Below are 20,992 nucleotides of genomic sequence, written 5' to 3' on the forward strand. Positions count from 1 at the left end.
AAAGGTCTTCCCCGAAGACCCTTATTAGCCATGGATTGATATACTGTATATCCATTTAGTACAACTAATGAGGTTAACCATGTTTCCTGTAGACAAAAACAAGGGAATTTAGTTACTGTAGACAGTGAGCCTCCTGCTTGGAAAAGATGGTTAAAACCCTTACAATTCCAAGACATAGCGGCAAAATTTCAATTCTAGTTTGAGGACCGCTGGTAATGCTTCAACCAACCACTTCAAAATATTCTGGATGTCCTCTATCTGGGGAGATTTCTCTTTGGTTACCACAGGCGTCATAGTTTTATTCTTGGTCACCGGCGTCTTCTTCCTAGGGCAATTATGGTCTTCCTTTTCAGGATCTACATCCAATTGCACGTTCACCTCAACCAAGTTATCTTTCTATGATAACATCAGTTGTATAGTAGATTGAAATTTACAGTGGATAGCCGAGACATTGGTATTCACACAAGTCAAAGGTTCAATAAATTCAAAATCCTCAGATCTTAAGAGACTCTCAGTTGAGGAATACAATACAGTCTAGTGAGAAATTCAGTTCTTGTAAGTCAATCCGATTCATTCTTTTGGTAGAGGTTCTTAATGATATATATATTCCTCTTGCTCCCCACCTGGTCCAAATCTACCTCCTTCATCGTTAAATTGACATTCTCTCTTATAAGGGAGGTCATACTTCTACTACAAGGAGTAGAAGAGATCTTGTCAGGATCTTCTTCCATGAATGAATCCGGAAGGGCAATTGAATTATTCTACCACATTATCTTCATTGGCCTTCTCAGTAATCAACCAGCTGGTGAGGCGCCCCTCTTTTACCAACTTTAGTATCTTTGCCCGTTAAGCTTTTTTTCTTAGCTTTTTTGTAGTCTTGATGAGTACAGCAGTTGATGGGGGTATTGAGGCCTCAACCACTGGTCTCTTCCTCATTATAGCCCTTCTGACCATTCTCCTCTGTTTACGAGAGAATAAAATTGCAGAGTCTGTCTGCTCCTCGATTTCCTGAACCGAGTTCTCATTCTCTGGTTCTGCCTCTACCATACCAGCCGCAATTGAGATTATTCTCCACATCGTCCATTTCGCTGCAGTTAGCCTCATTTGCCGAAGTCACATTGATGGTATTTTCAAGGATACGCCCACACATTTTTAATAATATTTTAAGCGCAAATTGCAATGACGCCACTGAGGCTTGTAACTCCTTGAACCCACACGTCGAGGTAAAGGAGCCATTGGAAGAGTCGACTGCCGACAGGTCCACCAATGCCTCAAAATTTGGCGAGGCAGACAGCCTAAATGCCATGTTCAATGATTACATTGAATTGGGAGACAAGGTATTCAAAGTATGCACTTCCGGAATTTATCATCACTCCTGGAGTCATCTGCCTTTGTATTGAGAGACATATCCAGGAGGGAGTTATTGTCCATCTCTCCATTAATGGTCTGCTCCAATGAGTGATTATTCAGATCACTGGGTGGTACCACATACTGTTCTTGTGTCATGTTGCCCTCAGCTGGTGGGTTGGGTTGAAAGAAGGCAGTAATAGTTCCCATTGTTACCGGGAGTGGTTTTTTACTTTTATCCATTTTATTATCAATTCTCACTGGTAGTACTCTGTTTCGCTTTACGCAGATTATAACCAGCCCCCACCGAACAGGTACTCATCTCTCCACAAGTTTCCTTAAGTGGAGGATCACCAGGAGGCTGATAACACTCCAACTACAAAGTATCGATGACTTCTATCGAGTGTGCAATTTTTACTGGCTGAGCACCGTTTTTAAGTCAGCCTCATGCAAGAAACAGATAACCAGGGACAAACAGCATATACAACTGTAGTAATTAACAACGGGGATCAAAGGATTATCTCCCAGTCTCCCCGTAGTTTCACCTGCTTTATCCCATGCACCTCAGTTTAAGAGTGCTTTTACGAAAACCGTTTCCGAATTTCAAGTTCAAAGGTCAGTCTCCTGGCCAGTTTCTCCTGATACAACTCAGTTTCCCTACTTTCCTTCTTTCGAGAACTGTTAAAGAGAGTGGAGCATAGTAATGTAAATGAAATGGAGCTCAGCCTACAACACAATAGGATATAGATAACAGTGGCAGCTAAATGTAACTGGAAAGACGTATTATCCTGTCAAGTGTAGGACTCAGCCTACAGAATGCTGAAGTTATAATACCCTTCAGCGTTCCAGGGTACTCATTGCTCACCGATTCCTGTGCGTGCCCTTGGCTCCAGGGGTCCGGAGCAGACTCGTATGACCACCTCGTATTCAGGACCTCACGGGCAGTCACTTGCGCGATTACTCCTCACGCCCAGTACAGAGCTCTCGTGGGCTCGCCACAGTTAGAGGAAAGGACCCTCACTCTTTGCTCCGCGCATACAGCGTGCGCGTCATACCACACCTCTGTAAGACACTCGTCAGTATCGCAACGTAGTGAGGCCGCTTCCGACACGGTTCACTAGGCGGTGACCAAATGTGTCAAGCCGCACCTCTGATTATAGCCCAAACGGTAGAAAAGGGGAGGACCAGGAGACAAACCCAAGCCCAATTGGAGCTGGAACTGCAAAAGAAAGAAAGGCACAAAAAAGGGCTTCCCGACGAGCACTTAGGGATGCAAGGGTGGCCCAGAAAGCGCTCAAAGCTCATCATATGAGTTGGGTGGCTTATGTTTTGATGCGTATTAAACATTATCCAAAAGGAAACAATGCCAACCAGCTATTAGTGGCTAAACTAAAAAAACAAACGAGGTGTAATCGTATAGAATCCTTAAGGGGATACTGATGGGAAGCAAGTTTATTCAGAGATCGAGAAACTCCAGGTAGTTGAAAAGTTCTTCAGAGAACACTCAGCCCCTCATATCACGAACTCCCAGCTAGCCCGTAAATTTATACAGGAGGTGCATCTCCCGCAGATTTCTCTGAAGCTTTGTGGGCTTTTGTAAGAACCGATCTCGAGGAAGAGACAGATGCAGCTATTCGAACCCTTCCCCTATGCAAGGCCCCAGGGACGGATGGCTTTACGAATAAACAGGACCGCACTCTTCCCCCCCCCCCCCCATTTAACAAAACTGTTTAATGTGGTCTGGGAAACAATGGCCGAACTAGCCACAATACTGCTGCAGAAGCCCGGGAAGGACCCTGCGAACTGCGCCTCTTACCGGCCAATTGCGCTGTTAAATACAGAGACAAAACTCCCAGGTAAAATAATTGCGGGACGGTTAGGAAGAATTCTCCCTTCGCCGATGGGGAATGACCATACAAGGCTTGTAAGCAACTCCTCATATTCGCAGAGCTATAGATCTGATCGCCTTGCCCCTGAAGATCCCGGGGAGACTGTCCCCATTGTCGGTGGATGCCCAGAGGGCGTTTGATAGCATGTCCTGGGGATATTTAGAAGCTGTACTAGAGGGGTTTTGCTCCGGGTTTTCGAAATTGATTCTCTAAAATTTCCAGATTCCTTCGACCGGGGTCAGACTGAATAAGAATTGGACCCCACTAATTGTCTTCGGTAAAGGCACCAGGCAGGGTTGCCCCCTTTCTCCCCTGGTCTTTGCTTTAGCAATGGAGCCTCTGGCACAACATATTAGACTACATCCTGAAATTCTCGGCTTTGAAGTAGCAGGGCAATGTCATAAAGTAGCTCTATATGCGGACGACTTGCGCTGTTTTTTAAACAACGCTGCCAGATCAATTCCGACTCTTATGGATCTCCTGGCTTGGTTTGCCTCGATCTCTGGCTTAAAGTTGAACCCAACTAACTCTGTGGGAATGGCCCTAACTGAAGATCCCTCTAGATTAAGGGGCACACAAGCAACATCACAAGTTCCATGGTCCTCGAATGAGATCCCTTATCTGGGAATAAAATGGACTCAGACTTATGCTGGCCTTCATAAGGCAAACATCCCTGCTCTACTTAAGGAAGCCAAGAATGGCTTCATCACTGGGATTCTAAGAGATCTCTTGCTGGGCCGGGTTAGCACGGTCAAGGGGTCTCTGATCACAAAACTTCTTTACACTTCATTCCCTGCAAGTACTTATCCCCGAGAACAAACTCATAGCTATGCAAAAAGAGATTGGCCAGTTTATTTGGAAAAGGAAAAAACCAAGGGTCCCTTGTAAGCTCCTCACAAGAGGGAACATGGTGGGGGGCTGGGCCTCCCCATGGTTTCACGATATTTTAGAGCAGCCCAGGTAGCGGCGATGTTATCTTGGGGGAACTCACCGGAACCTGCGAGATGGCAGGAGATTGAACAGGCGATGACCCCGTTCCCCCTAGATCATTTTCCATTTCTTCCCAAGGAGGCTCGGAAGTACCAAGGCGAATTGTTACCCACTACCTTAGCCACACTTCGAAGTTGGGATAGGGCATGTTCGCAGAGGGGTATTGTGTCAGGGTTGGACTTGTTGTCCCCCATCTCTCAGAACCCTGCATCCACCCCAGGTTTATGCGCCAAGTCTTACCAAAACTGGAGTTTAGATAAACCCCTGAGGTTGAGGGATTTATATGCATCCCAGGAACCCCCCGACCTTTCAAGAATGCAAGGCAAAACTCAGGGTCTCTGAGACAGAACGATTTAGGTACATACCAGAACTGGCTGACAAATAAGGGCACCCGCCAAGCCGCTTTAAGAACCCCCGCCGATATAGAACTTAAGATCCTAGAGGGACAAAAATCTCATAAGTTAGCCACATGCTACAGACTTTTGGAGAATTCTCCATTGGAGGAGAAACTCCCTTATATGTCAGCTTGGGAAAGGGAATTGGCCCTGGAAATTTCAGAAGAGTCATGGCAACAGATCTGGCAGAGGGTCCAAAGGAGTTTGAGATGCACCATAGTGAAGGAGAAAGCCATCAAGGTCTGTTTCAGGTGGCACTTACCTCCAAGTAGGCTTCACGCAATGAATCCAGAACAGCCAGACATGTTGGCATGGCTGTGGTGAGCAGGGAGTGGGGGGGGGGGAAATCTAGCTCACATGTGGTGGCATTGTTCAGTTATCCAAACATTTTGGCTGGAGGGGAGGTCTACAAATAAAGAAATCACTGGTTTTCTACTCCCCATGGAACCAAGAGTGTTGGTACTAGGGGATGCACCAGCGGATGGGTCTTTTCCAATTACGTGACACAGGGATACTTTGATTTCACAATTACTTATCGCTGCCCGAATTACAAGAGCCCGATTTTGGAAAACTGTAGACGGACCACAAATAGCATACTGGTGGGTAAAGGTGTGGGAATTGTTGGGATTGAGAAACATGCAGCTATACTTGAAGGGAAACTCCTGAAATTGGTAAGAACCTGGAGCCTATTTTTAGACTATGTTTCAGACAGAACATATGTATTTTCAACCTCAACTGATGACACTTTATGAATCCTTGATACTCAATGCAGACTATGAATTGATGGCTTACTGACCCGATTCGGTCATTTCGTTTTCTTTTTTCTTCACTTTCCCCTTGTGCTATATTTGCCCCTCTTTCCCCTAGTTACACCCCCCCCCCTCTCGACGTTTCTGCCTGCGAACTAATCTTCCCTCTATCAATTAACTTTGAATAATCAGTTTTAGGAATATTTGATCAATTTATGAATTTGAAAAGTTATTGTGAAACAGACAGGGTATGAATTGTTATATGTTACGCATTTGTATGTTAAAAAAAACCAATAAAGATAATTTGGAAAATGGATTTGTTGACTACTTTTAGTTTGGGAGTTGAAGGTTAAGAAAAGATCGAGGCCGAGCAAGAAATCATTACTGGACCCTAGTGCCCAGCTCCATGAATAGCTTTCAGTATGTCAGAAGCAGAGAACCCCAGAGTTGGGGAATGCAGATTATGTGCAATGCAAGGAGATGGGGGAAATTCAAGATTGTGAATAAGCATTACTAAGCTTTATTTTGCAAATTGTTGCGAAATATTGTTGCAGCCTGTAGCAAAGGTCTAGAGAAGGGGCAATTCTTAATGATTTCTTCACAGTCAAGCCCTTCAAAAGATACCGGTTGTCCACAATATCCAATATCAAGGACGTTGCAGTAGGAGCTCTTCAAGATGGGGTAAAGGGCTGCAGTATAAGGCCCTTAGGGGCGCCTTCTGGGGGCTTAACTGCTATTCAGCACAATGCTGGTATTTAGGTGGTCAACCAATCTACTATTGAGAGGGGCACGCTAGCAACCACTATTTCTCAAACACGAAAATTCCACTGTAGAGCTCTGTATTCTTAACATCCATTGGCATCCAGGATTTAGCAAGCTTAACCGCATTTTGGGCAGAATAGCCATATTTCTTGTGAAATGGTATTCTAGGGGAAATATAACCCTGGTGGGTTATGCAAGTTCCACTTGCACACAGTGATATCGTGTTTGGAAAGAGACAGACTATGACATCAATGATGTACAAACTCATATGGAACACCATGGGAATCTGGATTCATACTGTAGAATCCTGGGGTTTACACATGCTTAATGGGAATTTAGCTGGAGATATTCCAATGAACAGCACAACACATAGATGAGAATTTTCTACACCCCAGTTTACACGTTTGTCTCTATGGAGCCACATAAAGTAGTGTCTAGCACACTAAATCACTCGTTAAGTAACCATAACATGATCACATCAACATTTGACCTACAAGTTAACGTTACGAATGAGGGTTCAACTGAACTAGAAATATATTGTGGGAAGATGTAAAATGGAATGACAGCAACATGAGAAAATGTAATGAGAAGAAAAAAAAAAAGTAGTATATTTACAAGTACCACATTGGAATGGAAATTGGACACGTTCACTCCAGATCAATTTCACTAATTCGTAATAAAGCCTCAGTATGAACAGGATGTCATTCAAGATGTTTGGTTAAGGGAGAACACCCAGACGTGTTTGACTAACAAGTCTTTGCCCAAAAAAGAAACTTGAGGAATATGGTTAAATATATCAAGAGTAATGGCCCTGATTCACATCACATAAAAAGGGCAATCAGCAAAGAGCGACAAAAATAATAGGATTGGTCGCAACAGCACTGCCATTTGCTCCTTCAACGAGACGGGGAAACTATGCTAGTTATGGTCGCGGGCAAATTATATTTCTGGACCGCCAGGAATGCTCGAGACAAAACAAGTGAAAAGCCAAATTAACCCTAGTCTGGAACATGTATGGGTGAATTTCTTTGGATAACTACTGGAAAGAGCAGGAACTTGAGCCGGATGTGAACCTGGTTCCCCATCGTGCCTTACATTTTCAGCCCGTAGATACAGGTGTAATCATTAATAAAGCAAGTGGCACCAGAGCAGGGGGTCCGAATTCAAAGACTTAAAGAAGCCTCAGATACTTGGGCCCAATCCTTTACCTAATTAAAATACATTATATGCCATCATAAAACTCCCATCACGCGTAAAACCTCATACATGGTTCACATTTATTTTAAAGGGAATAAAATGGATCCAAAAAGGTACAAACAGATTACCCCCTTAGATGCCGATAGCAAGATTTTAAGGATTAATGGGGATCGATGTTCATGGCCGTCTTCTGGGAAGGGAGCAAATACTATGGGTGTTAATGGTTCTTAGTGTTGGATGTATTAGGATATGGGAGTGTTATTATGGTGATATTAAGTCATTATGGAGAAGTATTTCTAGGATTAGAGATCGATAGGAAGGGATGTATTGATATATATCTATGCGTTATTGGGCATAGGAATTTGGGGTTGCAATTTAGTAGTAGAGGTTCATATATTTAGACCTCATCAATTGGTCCAGGCTGATGGACAATTTCCAATTTAAATGGCTTGCTGTTGTCACGTGTTGTGTTTTATGTGTTATATGTGTGGGGGGCGATTTCAATGATCTACACCATTATTTTTGATTATCTCACTTCAAGGTGTTGGGAAGAATTAGTATGTGTGTACTAGTCTTCAAGTGAATGATAAGGAATGATTTTCTTTATTGTATGTGATGGGGGTCCTTGAGATTTGTGACATGGAATGTTAAAGGACTAAATTGCCCCAAGAAGGGGAAAAATGTTATGGTAAGGTTACGGCGAGAAAAAGCGGATGTTATTTTTCTACAAGAAACACTTGTCAGAGCGTCCTGATCAATTTTACGGCGCTTCCAAGTCCATGAAGGTTCTGCTGAACTGCTATTCAGGAAGCTCGAGAGGAGTAAGATTACTAATTAGTAAAACATTAGGTATGGTGGTAGAGAATATACTCATTGATGAGGAAGGCCGTTTTATCTTAGTGGATGTTAAACATGAACGGAAAGTGATGGCGTTGGGTTCTGTGTATACTCTGCACTAATGGTGTCCGTTTTTTCAAGGAACTGACAGAATCCCTGAAGAGCATGAATGGTGATTGCATTATTCTTGGGGGCGATTTTAACTGTTTTAGATGCCACACTAGATATCAGCGTGTAGATTCACAGGCCTCAAACTTAGTTGTGCCCTTCGGGAGTTTGACACCTTTGCCTTAGTAGATAGCTGGAGGTCATTACATCCTACTGAAAAGGAATTCTCGTTTTACTCTCCAGTTCATGACTCTTATTCGAGGCTGGATCACTTACTGATCTCAGATAGATTGGTCGATTGGTCGCTGTGGTTTCAGAAGTTGACATAGGGGAACTTCTGACCACTCTTGGTGAAGTTAAGCATGTGTTGGAGTCAGTACGGACCGATCGATATTAAATGGAGACTTAAAACATTTATACTGCAAGATTTACTGAAAACATGGATTCTATGGATAGCTTGCTGGTGTGGGATGTTTTTAAGTCGACTTTACAAGGGTGATTGATTAATTGGACGTCAAAGAGCTAGGAGGCTGGGAGAGGCAAGAGTTAAAGATTTAGAATCAGAAAACATTACAGCAGAAATATGCTCTAACCAATAAAGGGGTAGATAAGTTGAAGATTGATTGCGCAAAGGATAAATTGATGGACGCATTAGATGAACTACCAGAGAAAGGCTTATATTTTATAAGCAAACATTTTGGGAGGAGGGGGACAAAAGAGGGTGCTTCCTGGCAAACAAATTGAAGAGCTTATCGGAAAGAGCGTTTATCCAAAAGATAAAGGCTGAGAAAGGGGATTTTAGGGTTAAACGCAAAGACATTGTGAATGCTTCAGGTCATTCTATGCCTCCCTTTATTCGGATGCGCCACAGATCGAAGATGACAAGTTAGCTAGTCTCTTTGCCAAGATGGAAATTCCCCGTTTATTCCGATGAGGGGAGGGATGCTTTAGCTGCACAGATCATTGAATTTGAAGGGAGCTATTTGTCAACTTAGTACGGGTAAATCCCTGGATTTGGATGGTTTACCTGTAGTTTTATAGATCCTTTAGCACAGCTTTAGTGACTAAATTGTGTGCTTTATATAATCAGTTTCTTTCGGATGGGTATTATGTCCTTCAATGCGCGAAGCAGTCATTACACTGATTCCTAAGCAAGGGAAAGTGCCTTCTAAATGTGGTAACTACCAACCTATCTCTCTACTGAATGTAGATGTAAAAATGTTTGCAAAAATCATGGCCATTAGATTGAATAAATATATAGGGGAGCTAATTGGTTCTTCACAAGTGGGATTTATGGGCAATAGGTCTGGCCAGGCCTCCAGATAAGGTGTTCACTAGGCCTTTTTACGCATTAAAAACGTGTAAATACGACAGCTTTATTATTTTCCTGTGTACAGTTACAAAACACGTTTAGAGCAGAGGGCAGTACAAAGGTCAGGTTACTTGACAGAAACCAGAACGCTTCTTTTGATTTTTTATCTACGTGGATGCAATTGCAAGCCATGGATAAAAGCCTTTGAAACAGAATGCCTTTCTCTCCTTTCAAAAAAAGAAACTGCACTCTGTGAAAAAGGAATTGTTTTTCTGTTCAGATTCTGCTGTGTTGATGCTCACGGAGCAAACAGAAGCACTGTGCATATTTGTTTTCCTAGCATTTTAGGATTGTATAATTAATAAGATGGAAAACTAAGTTGCAATTGAGAATTAATCTTTTGTAACAAATACTTTTTTCCCCTAGTAAAAGCAAACCAGTATTGCACAATTATATTTTTCAGAGTTCCTGTGCTAATCATGTGGAGGTAGAGAATTTTTACACTTCTAATTTAAATTTACACTCCAATTATAAAAACATTATATAACATGGAGTATGCACTGTCTAGTTTACATCCATTCAACATGGTACATCACTATAAATGGTCAGTGGCAGCAGTCTTTGCTCAAGGGTGAGCGATTGTCATTACAACAATCACAGGTGTTCTAGCCTCTCAAATCTTCAAGACTATAATTAAAACATCAAAAACCTGACTCTGCAGGAAGTGCAGGCGCTGTTAAAAAACAAACAAAAGAAAGTTACATTTGTAATTGAAATAGAATCTCAGCAAAACCTGTCCCTGTGATAATCCAGATGGGTATTTAACTTCATGTAGCACTTCATACATGGTTCGTCCAACATCTAGGCACAGATTACTATACCTGAGTCGATACTCTGTTTAGTAACCTCTGAAGGATGTTAGCCAATAAGATAGCTCAGTCAGCTAAGAGCTCATTGCTGCAATCTGTAGGTTCGAAACCCGGCAACGCCCACTCAGCCTTTTCATCCTTTCGAGGTCAATAAAGGAGTACCGACATGTGATAAATATATTTGACCTGAGTTTAGATATATAATTTAGCATGGAGTCCTTGCCTCTTTGCACTGTTTTAGCATAACATTAGGTGGTAATAGCTCCAGGAAATGAGAACTCATTAAACATCAAAAACAATTCTATCGAACCTCAAAAACACAATTCATGTTTGCTGTACAATGTAATTGGCTAGTTTTTTGTGTTTTCAGCATTTGAATATATACAGGAGAGATCAAATGGCCAGACCTTGGAGAAACAATGAAAGGTGTATTCTGTCACAATGCAGAAAGCCGCCGCTTCGAATGATTTCCATACAGTTTTTGCACACGTCGGCTGGATGTCACATCTTGCAAAGGAGGAAAGTAATTTTTACTCTCTGGAAATCACATTTACTCAAACTTTAAAACTGGGGAGTAAAATACTCCCACCTCAAAATCTTATCTGGGGCACTGGGTATGGCTGTGACAACATCAGGACTTTACTGAATATAATAGGTCTATTTAGTACTAGAACAGAAGAAATATTATTTTATGCCGAGAAAGCGCTCGATTGCATTAATTGGTCATTATTGAATTATACTTTACTTCGGATGGGGCTTGGTCCACAATTCTTGAATGCAATTGGTGCCTTACAATATAATATTTATGCTAAGTTATGGGTCAATAATGTATTGTCTCAAGCATTCAGGCTGTTTAGAGGAACCGGACAGGGATGCCCGCTCTCGCCTTTTTTTATTCAATTTGGCCCTTGAACCATTACTGAAATTCATTCGGCAGGAGCAGAATCTTTGCGCCTGGAAGATAGGGAATGGTGAGGTGAAAGTTTTGGCGTACGCTGATGATCTGACGATGGTGTTAACAAATCCAGATGATGGAGGGTCTCTACTCAATAATATGGAAATATCAGGCTATAAAAAGGTAAATTGGGGAAAACATTGGGTTTCCCGCTCAATGCGAGTCCGTCAAGTAAGTATGCGAGTTGTTTAGTACTCCTCTAAATTGATGCCTCCTAGGAATGTATGCAGGGTTCTTGGGAGAGACTTGAGAATAGAGTGGGTGTCAGAACTCGGAAGAGACTCATCTGAGAAAGTATTGGATGATGTTTGGAAGGTGACAGTAAAGCCAAAATGGATTCAAGTCTGCGGTTTATTCACCAACAAATTCTAGGTCGTATATATTGGACATCAGTGAGAATGAATTTGAGGGTATTGGCGGATACGGACCTGTGTTGGGGTTGTAACCGTTCAAGAGGGTCATATTTGCATATGCTCTGGGAGGGAGAAAGAGTGTTAGACTTCTGGAAAGAATGTTTTGAATCGGATTGATCTGGTGGGAGTATATCATTTCCACAAACTTTGTCTGTAGTCTTCCTCTCAGCTGAAGGTAGAAGTGAGGAAATGTCTAACTCAGATTGGATCGATAGGGCATTGTTAATAAAACATTTCATGAAAAGTGTGGAAATCTAGAGAAAATAAAAACGCACCCTGAAATTTGGTTAGCGGACATGCGACCACTTTTGCATTATGAGAAGTCCCATGCATTTAGACTTCATCGGGAGACTGAATATAGTGAGTAATGGGGTTCTTTTAACGCTTTATTTGGATATGGTGTAGGTTTGTTATCCTTGTGTATAATAAGGATAAAGGACAGGAGTTGGGTGTTTTGTGCTGTGTGTTTGTCACGTGTGTGTCTATTTTGGGGCTGGAATTTGCTGTACTGTTTAGCTAAGATAATGTTATGCATATAGTTATTTATGCTTTGTTCTCACTTGAATGTTTCTCTTATATTCTTGGAATAAATGTTAAATAAAGATGAAAAAAAAACAGTACTAGTATTAAAGGGTTTACAATAAATAGTTTACAAGAAAGGGACTGGGGCAGGCATTCTGTCCCAATTTATATGGCATCATTTAACTAGTCGTCGCTTTCGATCCGTTAGACAAGCACCTGCTGTGGGGGTGAAATTTGCATGATAGACAATTCCTGTGGGCCTTTGTATTATTGTTCACCTCCACACAAGTTAGGCTGAATCAACTAGCCCAACCGTCAGATAATATTCCCAAGCACAAAGGTTTAAAACACTAACTGCACATCCTAGAAAAAAGTAAGTAAGTAAAAGACTACTTGAAGCGAAAAGCACTAATGTTAGCAGTGCAAAGTTAAAATGAACAGGAAATGTTGAAGATTGCTCTTGATTCACGTACTTGTATTACATTAAATAAAAACTGTGCCTACCACCTCCGACTAATAAAAGCCATCAGACCCTTTATATCAGAGGACAACTGCGCGACCATAGCAAGAGCCACCATCTTGTCGCGCCTCGACTATGGCAACGCCTTAGTCCTGGGTGCCTCCAAGCAGTGCTTACAAAGCTACCAAGTTGTACAGAACAACGCTGTAAGCAGTGCTCCAGATAAGATTTTGAGGTGGGAGTATTTTACTCCCGGTTTTTAAACTTTGAGAGTAAATGTGATTTTACGAGAGTAGAAATGACTTTCTCCTTTGCAAGAGAGTAAAATGTATGTGACATCGAGCGACGCATGCACAAACTGTATGGAAATCCTTACCGTACGGCAGCTTTCTGCATTGTGACAGAATACACCTTTTATTATTTCTCTAAGGTCTGGCCATTTGATCTCTCCTGTATATATTTAAATGTTGAAATCACAAAAACCTAGCCGGCTTCAGAGAAATACATTCTGTTTCAGAGGTGGCTTGCAATTACATCCATGTAGATAAAAATCAAAAGAAGTCTTCTGGTTTCTGTCAAGTAACCCGACCTTTGCACTGCCCTCTGCTCTAAACCTATGTGTAAATGTACGCAGGAAAATAAAAAAGCTGTCGTATTTGCAAGATTTTCATGCGTAAAAAGGCCAGGTACGCACCTTATCTGGAGGCCTGGCTGCAAGAATTGTCAAGCTTAAATCTAGAACAGATCATATCAGCAACTCCAGAAGGGAGCTTCACTGGCTGAAAATTGAAGATAGGGTGCACTTTAAGACATTAACCATTGTTCATAGATGCATTCACGGAAAGGCACAAACGTACCTAAAAATGAGGATCAAACCATACGTCCCAAATAGAACACCGAGATCGTCCCAACTCGGCAAAATTGCTATGGCCCCACACAAACTTAAAAGCGGCCTAGGCAGAGCCTTTCCGACCCTTTCTGCCAGTCTTTGGAACAACCTTCCGGACCATCTAAGACTGGAACCCAACTACACCCGCTTTCGCAATATGGTAAAAACCCATATATTCAAATAATCTGCCAACCTTTCCAACTCCCAGTCAGAGTAATTTCTTGTGTTCGTCCCGTCCTATCCGTCCTACCACTTGTCTGTCTTTCGTGTTCTTGTTTCGGCGTCCCGAGACTCGCGAGCTACCGGCGCTATATAAATATTAAAATAAAATTACTTGAAAAAAGTTGTTCCTAAATTTGGGGTTTAGAGATTATGGATTTTTGAAAAATTGGATTTTGAGGCACTCATCTGGAGGAAGTCGCTTTTCTTGCTGAACTGTGTTCCCTTACCAGCATTAGCTATGAACTAGGACTCCAATCCTTGAAAGGTTGAGTTGCACAGAAGCAACATTTCAGAAGCTCCAGCCCATCCGCTGTATTAGTCTTGCTGCAATAGCTGCAGAAACATTAGGCAACCTGGTAAAAGCTTCTAAAATAAAACGGTTCTATGTGAAAAGACCTCATTAAGGTCTCATGAAAGAGACCGATTTTTATTGCCGTTTTTCTTTTGATCGTATATCATGAGATCTTAATAATGAGGCCTTTTCACATAGAACCGCTTTCTTTTTTTAACAATCTGGCAGGGGTGTCAGCCTCCGATCCCCCTTCGCTCCACCCACCACCCCCGCCTCTCCTGCGCTATTACTTCCAAATCCAGGTTTAAACCCCCAGAGCCCCCCTCTCTCAGCCCCCGCCCCATCCGTCACCACCCAAGACTCCCTTAATCCAAATCACCAAAACACACGCACCCACATGCTTAACCGTTTTCCTTGTCCCATGCTTCCGGATCCTGCTGAGCCCATTAGTCCCTGCACGTACTGATGTGCGGCAGGGGCGCAACTATTCGATTTAGAAAGACCCCGTTGTGCGGTCACAGAGATTTAGGACCCCAAAAAAAATAAAATAAAGAAAACTGTACAGAAATATTTATCTGATATACATCTTACCAACAAAGTCTTGATTCAGAAGCCCAGCAGGGTGAAAATGACTGTAAATCAGTAAAGACTGGATAGACATCTACACTGCAATACAGAAATATACCCTTTATAACCCTCGTGGGAAGGAGCAGAAAAAGAAAATCAGCAACTCCCGTTCCTTGCTTAATAAAACTCCCCAATGCTAATTACTGCAATAATTTTATGAGGTTTAGATTTAATTTATTACAGACTAGGGAAATAATGTGCATTCACAATCAAAAACTTTATCCTTTTGCAGTTTTTTTTACTTTACAGGAAATTTAAAATATCGAGCACACCCTGCATTGCCGTGCCTTGTTTTTACATACGTATTTTAAAGGTTTTGTGAACAGAATGCGATTTGTGTAAACAGAAATTGCTTGGCAGTGTATAATGGTGGACAAACTATCTGTTTTTCGGGTACCCAAGATTCCTGGGAAAACAAATTATTTAATGGATAAATGTGAGGAATTAATGCACACATTTTGTAATAAACTAATTTTTACACTAGGTTTTATTAATTGAATGCATTATCTTTACCTTGATTTGTAAAAAAAGGTTCATGTTTTAACCAAATGATTTCTTGATAGGTAAGCCCTTCAAAAGATCAGACATCTTGTCCACCAAGTAGGATCTCTTCAGGATGGGGGTAAAGGTCTGATACAAGTATCTCACCTATGGTTAAAGGACTGTAGCATGAAGTTGGCATTTCCGATATAAAACGTTCGAAAGATTCAGACCCGAGTTTGCATCGATTGAGGGAAGCTGATGAGACGATGGCCATCCTCCACATTTTGGCCATACTCAACATTTTCTCAATTATTTGTTTTGGCAGAGCACAACCGACTTGTCTGGACAGGTAAGTGTTGGGGAGATTGTGTAACATCACTTCAAACCCTTACAATTATAACTACTTGCATGTGATGTAAATCCAAGATGTAAACCTTCTTGCCACCAGGATGTTATCCTCACTTGTCACCAATACCCAAGATTTTAAAGGTGGGATTTTACTTCCGGTAAAATTGGGAGCAGAACGATTGTTAGACAGTAAAAAAAATTCAATTCGTAATGGGAGTATTTTATGAGGTTAATAGGTTTCTGTAATGAACATTACAAACTTAGTTCAAAGCTATCCCTCTTTTTTAAAAGGTTTTGATTGCTAAGGTCAAACACCTGCTTGTTCCAATATCCCAGAAGCCGATTCTATTTTACAAAGAAAATTCAAAGGAAAGAACAGAACGAAGTAAGCAAAATCTTTGTTAAAAACATGTAAATTGTGTGCTTATGCCATTTCCAACCTGTTACTTTCTGCTAACAGGTTTGTACCAGATGACAGGGAATGTTTACCTGGGCCAATTAATAGCCCCCACCCTCCTTACTGATGCCCTGGAGTAGAAGGACTCTCCATCCTAGGCTGCTGCAAAGAAACAGCCACCGGTACATAGGCCGCTGTGCGTTTACTTAAAGTCCCACTTGGAGGTAAGACTTTAGTAAGCTATCCCAGTAGTTTGTAGATACCCAACTCTTACTACTCAGGAGCCTTGGTAAGAGAGACAGAGCAGTCAGGCTTATAAGAGGAAGACGTGAGCTGTAGGTAAGTAAACTGAACCTAGTCAGTAATGCACATCAAAAGAAACACTTGCACATAAATGTATATTAAAATATAAATTATATTTATACAAGAGTCACTGTTAAATACTTAACGCAATAAACCAAAAACACACAGATATACTTGTAGATACTTTCAACAGGCCACATCTTAGTTGGTAGTTGCTGAGCACATAATTGTTACAGGAGTTTTAACAGGTCTACTGTATCGGTAATAACGCACACCCACAAAGTAAAACAGTAATTGAATTAAGTTAGCAAAGACATAAAAGATAGTGATTTTTAGGAAAGAAAATAGTTGGTTAGTGTACCAATATAGGTTCTAGAGGCAGTTTCATCGCACAGCAATTTTTTTAAAGACCAAAACGTACCTAACTAAAAGGCAGTTAATAGGGGCTTAAAAAGTCAAAAGTTGCTGTGGATACTTTTTCTAGTCTCTAGGATAATAAATGCAACATCGGAGACCCCGTTAAAGGACTTGCTAAGAGGACACAAGCAGCGGCTTGGGTCAGAGGTAAGAGGGGGTTGCCCTGGACACCTCCAGGTACATTCCAATGCTCTGGAGTGACTTTCTGGATTAAAAGGTAAGCAATACCTTTTCCCCATAGTACCTTTGGTTAGAAAAATGTTCGTGGCTGGATGCTTCGCGATGTGGCAGCTCTGGGCCCTACGGATTCCTTGGTCGATGACAAAAGGCAGGACAATGGATGGGATCCCTCAGCAGCAGTCTCGAGGGAGTCACTGGCACAGCTTTCATCAACTTCTATGGTCACTCTGGTTTTGGAGCCTTTTCTGCAGCACAACAAAGGATGTGATTCGCCCAGTCAATCTTCGGTTCCTGCAGTTCTACACTCTGTTCAGGGGACTCGGACGAGTCGGACTGCGTCTCTGGAGTGTCCTGGAGGGCTCAGCAAACAGATGAATTAAGCCTTTCCATGATTATGCACTTCAAATGGGTTGCCGGTGTCCTGGTAGTGGGATTCTGCAGCTCCGGAAAGTCACCAGACCTCGGTAGATTGCTCAAATTAAAGTTGGCCTTTGACTGCTCTTCAGAGTTTGTATGTCGCATAGAAAGCAGGGTCAGGACAGCAGTGGACTCTTGACAGCATTGCAAAGGGTCTGCAGGCGTCTCTGGTTGTCTTCTTCGGTTAATTCAGTTTCCAGTGGTCGACTTGATGTTCACTCTAGGAGCCTCACCTTTTATACGGTTCCAGCACACACTCCTCTGCAATCTCGCTCAGCAGTTTACAGATGGGGGTGTATGGCTGTCCAAATCGGGACAGCCAGACCCCCTAGTGGGAGCTGGTCCCATTCACGCACTCTGGCAGGCAAAGAACGTGGGGTTGAAAACTCTCCCCCACTTCCTGCCTGCCCAGATACTGTGGAGCCTATGCAGGGACACCCAAGGGTTTCAGCCAAAGGCAAAACACACACAGACCTCGCCCTCCCAGAATGCTAGAAGGGCCAACAAAGAACGGCCAATCTAGAAATGGTGAAAAAAGTCCCCCCTCCTCCCCCGCCCCAGTTAGTACTTGGATGCCCCTATTGTGCACTACCAGGGCTAAGGACATAGCCTGCTGTAGACAATTCATACAATAAGTAGTAGAACACGTCCACTGCCACCAGCCATAACTAGGAGGTTGTCTTATGTGACCAAAACGTCACATGAGCAGAGAAGGGGGCGGGGGATACCAAGTATCCACTTGGCACTCCACATAAGGTGGGGGTGTGTCAATCTCTCAGAATATAAAGTTTTAGGAGAGATACTAAAAACTGTAGTTACCTAGGATAAAGAAAATAATCTCCAAGGAGGACCCAAAGGGTCCCCAGCAACTGTGCCCATAATTAGCTGTGTGGTACAATGGTAAAATACAGATGCCTTAAAGTGGTATGGAGGAAAGTAGACTCCATAGGACGGTAGTCCCCCCATTTCAAATAAAAAACATTAAGAAATTCGACTTTTTATTTTTTGACGTTTTTTTTTTCTCGAAATTATGACTTTCGACTTTTTTGTTTTCGATGTTATCACTATGAACCCCATAGGACAGGTAAAACACAACCCATAAGAATGAATGAATAGAAGAAAGCTCCACTCATCAGGATTTCAGAACAAGGTCCAGAAGTCCAGCAAAAAGTGCTGAGGGTCCCATTAGGAGAGGGGATGAAGCTTACAAATGTTGATTGAGCAGCAGAAGGCCAGCTACCCACCAGAGTTCCTGTCAGGATGGCTGGAAAATTAAAACTGACACTTTGTGGTGGCTGGGAGTGTTAGGCTCTCAGTAAAGAGGGGTGGAGCATGCACGGTTTATTAAAATAAAAGAATGTGTTCCTGATGGGAGGTTCGGATCGCACAAGTACGTACTCGGGTGAGGAAGGGGGGTATGGAGGTAATGAATGGTAGATGATGTAGCCCATTCGTTTTAAACGTGTTAGGGATTTTTGTTTAATATGTTTAGCCAGGAGACATTACATTATTCTAGAGGTACCCAAAGAAATGTGCCAATTGGCACCCAACAAGGCAAAAGAATCTGGCTCTTACATAAAGACCTGCATCATCAACTCGGTGGGAAATATATCCTATTCAAATTTGTATAAAGCAGGCAAGACTCCCAGTTTGCTAGAGCCATTAACAACTTCAGTGTAAATATGTATCATTGGCTCGTACTAGTCACTTGCATGGAAAAAAAATACAATGTATCCTGCAAAATGCGTTTGAATAAATCTCACAGTGACACCACACACTAGAGCATCCATGCCAAAAGTCGATGGACCAGCATGAAGAAGTAATACACCTACACAAAAGCTAATCTTGCGATGCCACAAGAAAGTTTAGAAAAACCATGCACACCTATACAAACAATTTTAGGCCTAAAAACTTAAATATTAAGAGTAGGGTTTTTGCCGGGTGCATAAACAGCACTGAAGGATGGTCATTAATATGCATAACATAAACGATAACCCTGCTTTAGTCCTAATATAGCTCTGGGTTATAGTAATAGTTAATGACAAGTCAGTAGGTCATATGGTTTATCATTTCAGCAGAAGCCCTCGATTACATTATTGTATCACGCCATTACCTTTTTGGGGATTTAACAAATAACTTGAAAACAAATCGTGTTACCACAAACCCTACTTCTGGAGAGTCTGCTAACCAGCAATTTAGCAAGTGATCCACTAAGCTTTGCAACGCAGAGCCTTTGCTCTTTCAGAGAAGTACTCGTTTATCCCGTGACACTGCGACAAGCCAGTGCTCGCATCAAAAACTGTGCAGAACAATCACCGTGCACGTGATTTTTTTCTAGGAACTCTTAATTGTGATACAAAAGTTAACTGGCTGTGTTATTAAACATTCGTAGCTCAAAATGTGATCAGGCATACATGGTTTGGTTCTGGATCGGATATGCAAAGACAGCGTTATCAATTATGAAAAGGCAGGAGGTTGTGTGCGCTGAATGAAGTTGATATGACAGCTTTCATCTGCTTGCACTGCAACACAACAATCATACACTTAACATGTGTCAGGTTTTCGGAGAGGAGCACTTGGGCTTGAACGGATAGTGTCTGGCAGTGAACAAACACAGATTAGGAATATAGACCCTGTCGGACCCTGTCGCTTATTCTGAGGCTAACGCAGCACTATTTTAGCAAAGGCGGGCCCATGTAAGAAGACGGAGTTTATTTTAGGGAAGGCCTAGTGCACAGTACTCTTAACACCGGGACTTGTCACACTGGCCCCTCGAACTCACCGTCAGGGTGTCGTCGATGAAGAGAGGGATCTGTCGTTTCTCAAAGGGAAACTCCTCCTCGCCGTCCCTGCAGACTGCGACCAGTCGCGCCATATCTGCTGTTTGCTGCTGCTGTTACTGCTACTCCTTCTAGCTCCCCCAGCTTCGGCCTGAAAACAGGACGGAACCAAACAGAACTGTCGTAAATAAACTGCTGCTCACTCGTTGGCAAGCGCCCTGCCAGGTTCACAGCGCAAGCTCCATCTTGGAACGGACTCGCATCCTGTGCTCTGCATCTCTTTCCGCTTTGAGCGTCTCCGTTCTAACATGGCGGTCATTGGCGTCGCAGGCAGATGGAGCAACCGTCATAAAGCAGGAGAACGTCCTGGTCACAACAAGGAGCCCTCGCAACTTCTGCCAACATGCCACCATCTTAGAACGGGTCTGTGTCGTTTCCAGTTCTACAATTTCACACCGCGAAAACATAGCACCTGTCCCTTTCCCACACCATAATGGATGCCAAACTGACGTGAGTTACTTTCTTTGCGTTTGGCCACCCTCCCGTGGGTAGACATAAAAAAGAGAAAATCAATATACTTCCGGCTTTACGTCAAAATATGGTCCATCTTTCCATGTCAGTGTGCCGTTGACCTTTGCACGAACAGATTGTAGTGTAAAATAAAGTCATTTCATACAATAATTCTAATAAGAAAAAATACTGCCTGTACACACACGTTAAAATGAATCTGAAATATTAAATCAATAAACACTTTAAGCAATATATATTTAAAACAAAACGAGACTCAATAAAATATGAAATCCAAAGGGTTGTGTCAACCAGAATTCCCTAT

At 42.3% G+C, this 20,992-nt stretch overlaps 1 protein-coding gene across 4 annotated transcripts in view; it reads right to left on the reverse strand.

The window, feature by feature from the left end:
- The window catches only part of GGNBP2 (gametogenetin binding protein 2), a 347,388-nt gene extending 326,672 nt beyond the window's left edge, over nucleotides 1–20,716 (reverse strand). Inside the window, exon 1 of one of the 4 annotated variants that reach the window (XM_069614701.1) lies at nucleotides 20,163–20,716. In XM_069614701.1, the coding sequence (XP_069470802.1) occupies nucleotides 20,163–20,255 (93 nt within the window). In that variant the 5' untranslated portion in view covers nucleotides 20,256–20,716. The remainder of the gene's footprint in view (nucleotides 1–20,162) is intronic. The other 3 variants (XM_069614703.1, XM_069614699.1, XM_069614700.1) reach the window with 3 other exon arrangements.
- Between the last annotated feature and the right edge of the window lie 276 nt (nucleotides 20,717–20,992).

This window comes from Ambystoma mexicanum, chromosome 9 (assembly GCF_040938575.1).
Source record: "Ambystoma mexicanum isolate Mex_15411 chromosome 9, UKY_AmexF1_1, whole genome shotgun sequence".
Taxonomy (NCBI): domain Eukaryota; kingdom Metazoa; phylum Chordata; class Amphibia; order Caudata; family Ambystomatidae; genus Ambystoma; species Ambystoma mexicanum.